Source organism: Gossypium hirsutum, chromosome A09, assembly GCF_007990345.1.
Source record: "Gossypium hirsutum isolate 1008001.06 chromosome A09, Gossypium_hirsutum_v2.1, whole genome shotgun sequence".
Taxonomy (NCBI): domain Eukaryota; kingdom Viridiplantae; phylum Streptophyta; class Magnoliopsida; order Malvales; family Malvaceae; genus Gossypium; species Gossypium hirsutum.
In genome coordinates, this window is record NC_053432.1 from 24,566,724 (window position 1) to 24,578,190 (window position 11,467).

At 33.1% G+C, this 11,467-nt stretch overlaps 1 protein-coding gene across 2 annotated transcripts; it reads right to left on the reverse strand.

Annotated features, from left to right (window-relative positions):
- Positions 1 to 2,476: 2,476 nt before the first annotated feature.
- LOC107887173 (ADP-ribosylation factor-related protein 1) lies at positions 2,477 to 5,372 on the reverse strand. 2 transcript variants are annotated; one of them, XM_041077685.1, is made up of 7 exons: positions 5,194 to 5,372; positions 4,373 to 4,554; positions 4,078 to 4,218; positions 3,622 to 3,730; positions 3,429 to 3,490; positions 2,987 to 3,090; positions 2,477 to 2,785 (listed from the first exon to the last, which is right to left on the reverse strand). In XM_041077685.1, the coding sequence occupies exons 2-7, from the start codon at positions 4,463 to 4,465 to the stop codon at positions 2,683 to 2,685; spliced, it is 612 nt and encodes a 203-aa protein (XP_040933619.1). In that variant the 5' UTR covers positions 4,466 to 4,554; positions 5,194 to 5,372; the 3' UTR covers positions 2,477 to 2,682. The 2 variants fall into 2 exon arrangements, with proteins under 2 accessions (XP_040933619.1, XP_040933620.1); XM_041077686.1 differs by having other exon boundaries at positions 4,373 to 4,516; positions 5,194 to 5,308.
- Between the last annotated feature and the right edge of the window lie 6,095 nt (positions 5,373 to 11,467).

Genomic DNA, 11,467 nt, shown 5'->3' on the forward strand with positions numbered 1-11,467 from the left:
GTTCATAAAAATTCATGGAAAGATGAAACTTGCCTTAAAACAGAATATTGCAGCAGCAATGACATGAATTTGAAAAATCACTAAAAATAGTATAAATGGAACTAAATGATGAGTAAGTTATGAAATTGAAGCTTAATGAGTCTATTTTCATGTGGATTAAACAAAACAGGCATATAAATTATATTTTATGAGATATTTAAACTTTTGTGAAACAGGGCCAGAGTGATTTCTAGATTCCCTATTATGACTTTAAAAATTTATAATAAAGTTTACAAAAATATTAGAAATTTTTATTTATATGTACAGATTCCTTATTGAGTCTAGTTTTAAGAGAAACAAACCTCATAGTCATTGAAATTCTGTATAGAGACATATCCGATTCGTAATACACAGAGGTCAGAGCAGTCGAACCCTGAAACAGGGGATACTTTAACTAATAAACTGTACTAATTGGCCCAACCAAAAATTCTAGAAAAAAATTAGTAAATAGATATATGAGTTTATATTTAGGGAAAATTTACGGATCTTGATTTTGAGTTTCGTAACTCGAGATATGATTTTTCTTATAACTATGATGCGGGTAGCTAGAAAGCTGTGAATGTAGAAACAAAAGATTTGAAGTTCTTAATTTGATAAATTATGTTCGGTAACTCCTCAGGCTCCACTCCGGCGACGGTTTCGGGCGTGGGGGCATTACACTATGTGCTCTAAACCGTTCCAAAAACATCTGATCTAACTAAAAAAACTTTGAATAGACCCTTGGGGGAGAGACAAGTATCAATCCTTCACACTCCCCTTAAGCGTCGTGGAAAAAGCCTTGCACTTTGCGGGATCTGAAGCCCCCAACACATTCATGTAGTCATTATACTATATAAAATGAGCTCGTGGATCTCTCCTTCCTTCAAACATGTCCTTCGGAACCTTAAAATCACTTGGTAAATCTACTACTGCTACCTTTGAAGCCAAAGGATTATTGGAACAAAAAAGCCAATCCATATCCTAAGACTTAGGATAAAAAGCCCTCACGTCTGGTCGCAATGCATCCATCTCACTCTGTCATTCCTTTGCATGCATCACTAGTCCTTCCTCCTATATAGCCACAATATCATGAAAATCAGATTTGTCAGATTATACCTTTCTCCTAAGCTCTTCATTCTGCTTCAAGAGTTCTTGATGAAATGCTTGTTGCTCAAATCTCACATTCTGCAGGGCCATCTGATACCTCATCTATTCTTGAAAAGCCAAGAATTGTTGCTACGACACTTCTTGACCAAAGGAAAACGATAACCCCTGGCTAGAAGGAAAGTTTAAGTCAAATGTGTTCGAAGCTTCGACATGAGTCACGTTACCCAAATTTTAACAAATCTGCCTCGATGGGTTGACCACCTGAACCCGAAGCTCCAGTTTTTTTGGATGAAAAGTTAATGAGGGATATTCATTTGGGTGAGTCATGCTGGTTTTTCAAACTAAAAGAAAATTTATTAATTGGAAGTCTGTCCATGCTCACCACACAAAAATGTTGAGAATTTGTTGTGTCCTCTTGGTGAGGAGAATCGCATATTTATGACATGGTTATTGCTCATGGAAATGACATCCTAGGTAGGCTCTATCCATGTCGATACATATGTTGTCCTAGACTTAACACATAGCTGCTGGTCCAGGTGTTCACCAGTTCATTCATTTGGCTTCGCACCCTTTGCTTGCGAACACCGAGGAACATGCAAACTAGGCTCGTATCCCCACAAGCATTTAACATATCCACTTGGTGGGACCCAAACTCAAGTAGTCAGTCGATAACTCGGGTTATATCCAAGTTTCAGGTCGGCATTCCAAAATACCATAAGGGTATTAATATTGAATTTTATAATGATCCCGTGAGTTAATATGTATTTCGTTTCGTGAAGGATGCATTTTTAAACTCAAATGTTCCTCGACAAGCTTCAAAACCAGCTGCAGGAAAGTAAAAACAAATAGAGCTCACGGATCTCCAATTAAAGTGGCTGGAGAATTCCTCCCATGGTAACTGTAGCTATTACATATATTTATCGATATACATAGATAATATTAATATTATATCAATAATAGAGATATTGGATCAATTCAAGTTTACATTAATGATAAGTAAAATTATATCGATAAATTCAATAGTTGAATCATTTTATCATACACTAATGCAAGAGATTTCTCCCCGTATACGTGTGTGTATATTTAACAAGTAAAACCAAACCCCTTTAAACACTAGCCCTATTAGGACAACATCCTATCTTTTCACCACTCGAAGTTGTTAAGTTGGGAAAACAGAAAAACAGAACATAAACAGATAGCCTAATTAATTGATTTTTTTTTTTTTTTTTGCATGTCGTATGTCCTTGGTGCTTCTACGTTACGTAATTTTAAGTGCTCCTTTCAAAATAAATTCCTTCTCGTATAAAATAGTCATCTTTTACAATTAGTATAAATGAGAACTGAGATGTCATTTCCATGGTGACAACTTGAAGACATTATTAGTATTATCTGAATTTCACACAACATAATTATAATAACAAAGCCATAGCTTACAAGTGGGAAAAAATTGATTTAACTTTTAATCAATATAAAACCTAATGTGAACCCTGATTTATTCACAGAAGCTACAAAAAAAGGGTGAAGCAGCTGTAACTCGGTTTCTTTCCCTCTAAAGCTCTAATTAGGACCAGTTATACCTGCACGAATTCTCAAAGTCTCGGTTCTCTTGCTTCTCTCCATTACCTCCACTAACCATTCAACACCTTCTTTAATCCCCATCCTGCGTGGAAAAACACTTCAACAATTATTATCTTTGTAAACGTGAACCCGGTAGTTGTAATGGCCATGACTGGACAAGGCTCCATATAAAACTTGCAGTCAATAGTCAATAATAATTATTGAATTTAACATTCCCTCTGCATCCAGGCAGAAAAATCAAGCTCAAACTTGATGGGGACAAGAGTGTCATGAATAAACTTACCCATCAAAAGCAGAAGCCGCCTCAAACATGTAAACCCTTTCGTCCAACTTTTTAAGATCTAGGTATTCGGCAAGTTCTTCAGCTGATAAAGCTTCTGAGAGATCCTGCATTGAAGCACAACTGTTAAAACCATGATCACTGACCAAATTCATACAAGATGAAAGAAAAACATCAACGGTATTACTCATAAAAGATAAAGGCAAAACTGATAGAACAGTTACTAAGCTCAAGAGAGTTTCATTAAGGTTGCCATGAAACTAAAAAATGCAACAGAAAAGACACGTAATGCAGCAATAAATAAGAACGATATAAGGAGAGATATAAGTTACGCAAACAAGGATGTCTCATAGATGCTTTAAACAAATGGGAGGGATTTTCATTGTCAATATTATATATAACCAGGATTTAGGGATTTGGGATTATCATTTAGGACTAACAGTACCTGCTTGTTTGCTAATATCAAGAGAGGGGCTCCCTGCAGATCTTCATGTCTAAGAACTTTTTCTGGATATGGAAAAGAAGGCAAGTAACTCAATATGTCATCATCACAAAACCTCACAATTTCGAAACTGTAGTCAAAGCCTCGGCACTATAACAGTATAAGCCCTTATCATTAAGAATTAGACAATACTTACCAAGTGCTGATTTTGAGTCCTCAAAACGTGAAGGGCAAGCAGCATCAATTACAAATATCACAGCATGTGCCTCTTCATAGTATTTCTCCCAAATTGAGCGCAGACCAGGCTGAGAAACATAGGAAACAGATGTATTTGTATCACATATGAAGCTTGCTTCGGATATATGTTTCATGGGCAAAGAAACATAAAGTTAAAACGCCAAGGTTTAAGCATCAAACATTGCACTGCATATTGTCAGTTTATCTCCCCTATAAACATTTCGATAACAGTGGACCAAAGGTGCCGTGAGAAGTTCTTTTTAAAATACATTGCAGCTAAATTAGTTAAAAGACTGAAAGCTTTCAAAAAGAAATATATTAAGTAGAATTCAAAAAGCATGGGTGTACGTTCATGCAAATCACCATTGCAAGAAATTTAATCAATTGCGTTACTTTATACATGCACTCTACTTACCTGGCCTCCTAGGTCCCAGAACACAAATTTCGTATTTGAAACTCCAATCCGACCAATATTAAGTCCCACAGTTGGAACAATCCGATCAGGTGGTACGCCTGCCAAGTTCGAGTATACTGATTTCAGCTTCTCCAACAAAGTCTACCACAAATAGCACAAAAGATCAGTGCTGAAAGCCTGAAACCTTTAGCCAAGAGTTAAATATGGATGAAGCCTACAACAATCATTAATAATCTTGCAGGCATAAATAAAAAATCAACTTTAAAACCCCGAGAAAGAAGTTGAAAGATATTACCGTTTTCCCAGCCTTATCAATTCCAAGAATGAGTACATGAAACTCTGTCTTACTAAAAAGGTACTTCCAAAGTCCATAAAAGAGAGAGAACATCGCTGTCTTGTTAACTCTTATCAATTATTTTGTTCCTTCTGATCTTCAACACTAAAAACAAATGTATCTTATTATCATAATTTACAGTCCTGGAAATAGAAGTGAGTCAACATTAAACAAGAAGAATTAGTTAAAAGATTAAAGAAATCGAATCAAAATACAAATAGCTGAGCTTAATCCAGATTTTCAAAGTTCTAGCTTTCACCACTTAAGTTATTTCAGCAACAAATTTTACAATTTATGTTAATATTCAGCAAATTATCGGCAATAAAACAACAACTTTTGCTTCTTTTATTCAGATTTCCAGACTATTCAATCTAACTTCTCAAGATGCAACTGATATATTCAACATTCACTGTGTCCTTCTATTAACATGCAAAATCTAATCACCAGTTCCTTCAAAAAGAATTTACAAATTTAATTAGTAAGGAAATCGAAATGAAAATGGACAAGAACATGAATGAAATAGATCCGATTCAGCAGTAAGAAGATAGGGGAGATCTCATATCAAAGAACATAAACAAATCAACTAAGAAGCATAAAAAAACTAGAATAAAAGTAACAAACTAGCCAGATTAAGAAAAACAAAACAAAAATCTACGCAATGCAAGAACTGGCAGATCAAAAGTTGCTAAATATTTAGGTATTAAAAGGGAAAAAAACCAGTGCGAAAAAATTAGATCAAAACAAATAGCAATCAAAAGAAATATGCGAAAAAGAATCCTTACTTTCGATGGAAATTAATTGCAGGAACTGTGGGTTGGCTACTCCTGCTGTTGAAATATGAACCTTGCTTTTAATTTCCTTCCAACGAAAACCTCTATTGCCGGTTTATGCTTTCATTAGCTCCTCCCCACATCAACTTTCATATTCCTGAATTACCCTTGAGCCACGTCAATGTACCCATCTCACGTTCGTGGCAAGATCTACGGGTATGATTAAATCTTTAGACTCTGAGCTCTAGTCATTGAGAGTTATTAAATTATTAAGGAAATTAACTTTTAGAATTTTTTTTAAAATAATTATTGAATTATTAAAAAATTTATTTAAATTATTAAATTATTTAAAAATTTTATTTAAATTAATGTGTTGTAAAAAAAATAACTTGTAAACTCTAAATAATAATTCAACTATTAGTATGATGACCCCATCGGCGAATAAAAAACATATCTTAAACATAATATAAATTAAATTATTTTTTATTAAAAATTATTAATATAAATTAAATCAGACATAATATAAATAATTACATAAAATTATGAGTATTTGAATATTTTTGAAATAATTAATGTCCTGTAAACTTTGAATTTGGATTTGAAATTTCAATTTTTTTGTTTGGATAGTAAATAAAAAATTGGATTTCAATTTGGAAAAATCTAATTTGAATTTAAATTTTGGGTTTTAAAATTTAATTTAAAACTTGAAATTTTCAAAATCCAAGATTGATTAAAAAAATATGAAAACTTTTTATTCTCTTTTCTTTCATCTTTCTTTCAAAACTCAAATAATAAATAATTAATTTTACTTATAGTATATCATCAACAAAGCTCAAAGTTTTCAAAATTTGATTGGTTGGTAAATTGTTTAGACTACTGGTTCACAATTCAACCGGTTTGATTGATACAATCGGTTCAATTGAATAAATTATTAAAAATAGATAATTAATTTGATTAAAAACAATAAATAATTAATTTTACTTATACCATATCATCAACAAAGCTCTAGGTTTTCAGAATTTGATTGGTAGGCAATTGGTCAAACCACTAGTTCCTAGTTCAACAGGTTTGATCAGTACAATAGGTTCAATTGAATAAATTATTAAAATAGATAAAAATCAGTTCGACCGTCTGTTTGGTTAGTCCAACCAATTCAACCATCAATTTAATCAGTTCGATTGGTTCATCCAGTTCACGAGTTAAAAAATTGACATCTTATTTGTTAAACTAACTTTATTTGATAATATATTTTGATATAATAAATTAAAATGTTTTTGAATAAAACTTAAAGTTGAACACAATTGACAAAACGATAAAATCAAGTTAAAATGATTTCAATTGAGTTAAACATTTTCAATCAAGTTAAAATTGTTTTAAAACAAGTCAGTATTGTTTCAGGCCAAAAAGTATATACTGACTTGTTTTAAAACAGTTTTAACTTGATTGAAAATGTTTAACTCAATTGAAACCATTTTAACTTGATTTTATACTTTTTGGCTTGGTATCAATAGTTTTCGAAATATCGATACCTATTTTAAAGTTTATGCCAAATTGACATTCTTTTTTGCAATCAATTACAAAAAGTACTAACACCTTTTCAAAAGTATCGATACCTTTTACCAAGTATCAATAAATTGTCTTTGGTATCATTGTAAACTAACTTTAACAGCCACTGAATCAGACATTAAATGCTAATAATATCGATACTCATAGAAAAAAGTATCAATACCTTTTGTTGCAGGTGAAATTAATGATCTAGTATTTTCATCCCCAATGGCTCTATTAACTTTCACAACAACCCCAACAATTGGAAATGAATTAGAGGGTATAAATATAATCTTCTAAAGGTACTACAACAACAAGAGAGATCATCAAGCTTAAAGATCAATCCAAACAATCTTAGTGCTTAATTCTTTCATACTTTTCTTTACACACTTGTGGGTTTTCATTGTTATTCTTTAGCTCAAGTGTATTCTTGTTTATTTGTGCTTAATTGGCAAACATTCTGATATTGTAAGGATTATTTCTTTATATCTCTTTGAGATGGTTGAATCTTAAGGTTTGGGTAGAAACCTTAAGGGAGTTTCAATCTTAAGATTTTAGGTACTATCTTAAAGGAGATTGTAAAGTTAAACCTTATCCTCAAAGGTTGTCGAATTAGTGAATTTGGGAAAATACTTAGTTGTTCAAAGTTAAGGTTGTGGAGTAGGAAATTTGGGTTGAACCACTATAAATCGTGTGTTTTTTGTTGAATTTTTTTTCCTGCTTCCACCATTTTCTTAAAAGACAATCCACCTTCCCTTTCGGTGATTTCTGTTTGATTTTTTGAGCTAACATTATTTCAAATTGGTAGCCCTCAGCTGTTTCATAATCCAATTGGTCTGACCAGTCAGTTTAGTCCCGTTTTGAAAACATTGACAAAGCTTCATGCATTTAATTTAATTTAATTTAATACAACATTAATATTTAAAATTTCATTTATACCATAATTTCCACATAATTTTAAACCCTTGAATTTTAATTTATACTTAAATAAGTCCACTTATGCCTAGTGCAAATTGGTCTAACTAGCTGATTTGGTTCGATTTTGAAAACAATGACGAATGTAACAGCCCGATTTAGGGCCTAGTCAGAATGTAGTCTCGGGACCACAAATCCAGAGTTGAGTAAATTATTTTATAATTATTTTGATGTTATAGCATGATTACATGAATGCATGGAAAATTTGGTGAGTTAATTTTGACGTTCGTAAGCTCAATTGAGAAAAAGGACTAAATCGCATAAAATGTAAAAGTCCTATTTTGATAGCTAAAAGTGCCAAATAGCTAGAGAACCTAATTTTGGGGTCTTTAAAGGGCAATTAGACCCTAAGATTGTGCATGGCCGGCCATAGGAGGTAATTTGGTCAAAAAGTCCAAGTTTGATGGGTTTGATGGCTAATTTGACTAAAATAGAAATATAATAGATATCATCCTATTTCCTATATCTTCTTCACCGATTTTTCAGCCATTTTTGGGGGTTTTGAGCTTCAAAAATTTCAACAACTTTAAGTCTTCACAAGTAAGTGATTTTAATGGCTTTTCTTGAATATTATTGTACTTTTGAGACTCTTAAAGCAAGAGCTTTCAAATGATGGTACTATTTTACAAAATGATCAAGAGTGTAGGAATTTTCTATGAAATGATTTGTAATTTTGCTGAGTTTTTATGGGAGAAAATGAGTCTTGGGTGTCTTATAACCAACTTTTGTGAAAGGTGTTAGCATGAAAACACCTAAAAGGACTATTTTGCATAAGTTGTAAAATAGATGATAAGCGTGTGAAATAGTGAGAATTTGGAGTTTCTATAAGAGTATAAAGTGTTCATATAGGCTTAAGATATGAATAAATTCGATAAAAATCGATTTTCGGGCCTAGGGGTAAAATGGTCATTTTGTTAAAGTCTAAGGGGAAAATGGTCATTTTACCAAAGATATGAATTTTTGATTTCTTAATTTTATTTAGTGACTAAATAAGTGCATTTTGCGATTATAGATAAAAATCCCCAAATACGAACTTAAGCTTGAGAAAAGCCAAGTAAATCGATTAAATCGACTAGTCACCACATTTTGTAATCTGAGGTAAGTTGTATGTAAATAATACAAATACATTGATAATGTATGTCATTGAATTGTATTGAAATTATTATAGAATGAATTGCTTGATCGTGGAAATAAGATAATGTGATGAGAATAGAGATAGTAAAATTCTCGAATGAACTTTAGGAAATAAATTAGATATTCATGCTATAACATTTGGGTCACTTGTGTGAGCTAGTGTAAGACATGTTTGGGACATGCATCGGCCACATTATGAGAGCCAGTGTAAAACCATGTCTGGGACATGGCATCAGCATTGAGACGAGCACTAGTGTAAGACATGTCTGGGACATGCATCGGCCTCGAGACGTAAGCCAGTGTAAGACATGTCTGGGACATGCATTGGCTACGAGATGTGTCAGTGTAAGACCATGTATGGGACATGGCATCAGCATCTGACCCTATGATTGAGGCTAAATGAGTATCCGATAAAGTTCCAAATGGTTCAACGGTGAAAGTATGATTTCAAGTTAACAAGGAAAGTATAATTGTGTTGTGAGTGGTACAAGTACCTCTATGGTAGGTATAAACTATGAGCTCGATATATGATATATGAGGTATATTGAATATTGATGAGTAAGTTGTGCTTAGGCCACTTGTGTATTATGATACTTGTTGATGCATGGTAAAGTTATGTTGTATATTTATTTATGTGCAACTTACTAAGCTTTATGCTGACTCCCTCTCCTTTTTTCATTTTCTTATAGTGTCGTCTATCTAGCTCAAGGATCAACGGAAGTCAGAGATATCGATCACACTATCAATCGAAGCTTTCGATATAGTTTGATTTATATTTTTGAGTATGGCATGTATAGGGAACTAAACTTGTGTTTTGTGTCATTGAGAGTTGGTCAAATGTATTGGCTTGGATTGGAAACCCTTTATTTTGTATTAAACCTTAAATGTTGGCTATTATTCATTTTGATTTATAGGCAAAGATGTTATTTTCATGGATGAGAGAATTGCACTAATGGAATGTTGTTTATTGTGGCTGATTTGGATGCATGAGATAGCCTTGTATTGGTTTTGGTTGCTTATGTGTAGGTTGTGTATATATGGGTGGCAATGAGGCTTGGTAAATAGCCTTATATTGTCCACACGGGTAGTGTTTAGACCGTGTGTGACACACGGGCGTGTGTTTAGACCGTGTGTGACACACGGGCGTGTGTTTAGACCGTGTGTGACACACGGGCGTGTGTTTAGACCGTGTGTGACACACGGCTTGCCCTATGGGCTTGTGGTCCTGTCGTGTGTCCCCTGCACGTCTGTACGTAAAGATTTCAAGTTAGTATGCATGATAATAAACACACGGGCAGAGACAGTGTGTCTCAGCCGTGTGATGGACACGGCCTAGCACACGGACGTGTGCCTTGGCAGAGTGACATTTTGGGTATGTTGACGTCAGAAACAGAATGTCCATGTTTTTACACACGGGTGTGTCATGGCTGTGTGAAAACCCCTGTAAGTGTGCATTTAAAATTATTTGCACACGAGTGGAGGAAACGGGCGTGTCCCTATATTGCTTAGGCCGTATGAGCCATACGGGCCATCACACAACCATGTCGAAATGGCCACACGGGTGTGTTACCCTTCCACACAGGCGTGCACCTTGTTTCAAAGTCAAATTTTCTATAGATGATTTAAGGACCCGGGTTTATCCTGAATAGTTTTCAATCGTTGATTTAGGGCTCATGGGCCCATAATAAGAAGTTTTAAGTAGAAATTGAAAAATTTCTAATTTGGATCAAGTCTCGGTGACTTGGGGGAATGTTTGTTGCATGAGATCGAGTTAAGTAATGTCTCGTATTCCGCTTCGGCGTGGATTACGGGTATGGGGTGTTACAAAGAAGCTTTTTGTTTTTAATTTATACCATAATTTCTACAATTTTAATTTATAAACCCCTAGCTTTTAATTTATACCTAAGTAACTTCACTTATTTAAGTACAAATCATATAATATGATTTTATTTAGGTGTAAATAAAGTACAAATGACTTGTATAAATAATACGAAAAAGTTGAAAGTCTTTTTAATATTTTAACCCAAAAAGTTTATAAAAAAATATAAAAATAGAAAGTTATATTTGTTTGTCAATGCATAATTAAAAAAGGAAAAAGAAAAAGAACTCTTTGAAAGAATACATAAAAATAATATTTTTTGAAAGAATATATAAAAATAATATTTATCTTAAATTATTCATAACAAAATGGGAAAGGCATTTTTTCATTCAAAGTTAAAGTTTTCAAAACTGAACTGGTGGTCAAACTGATTAGGCCACCGGTTTGTTGGTCTTATCAATTCAATCAATTCAATCGATTCAATCAGTTAGATTGGTACAATTGGTTTGATCAGTCCATCTAGTTCTATTAAATAAATTATAAATAAAAATAAAAATTTTAAAAATTGATTCAACCGCCCAATCAACCAGCCCATACCAATTCTCAGACCAATAGGTCTAATGCCTTTCTCCAAACCGATACCTTAACCAGTTTCAAGTCCAATCCAATTCAAACAACAATGTTCAAAATCCTCTAAAATAATTAAAGGGTAAACTACAAAAATAGTCTCATATCATTGCTTAAGTTTACAATTTAGTCACCGAAATTTTAATTCTTACAATTAGGTCATAAACATTATCAATTGATAACATT

Bases quoted from the DNA above. Each gene is read 5' to 3' on its own strand.
- LOC107887173 (XM_041077685.1), bottom strand. From the start codon at position 4,465: ATGTTCTCTCTCTTTTATGGACTTTGGAAGTACCTTTTTAGTAAGACA. The intron at 3,091-3,428 runs GTACTGTTAGTC...GCTTCAATGCAG, and splicing joins TGATATTAGCAAACAAGCAG to GATCTCTCAGAAGCTTTATC. The intron at 2,786-2,986 runs GTAAGTTTATTC...TTTTCCACGCAG, and splicing joins GCGGCTTCTGCTTTTGATGG to GATGGGGATTAAAGAAGGTG.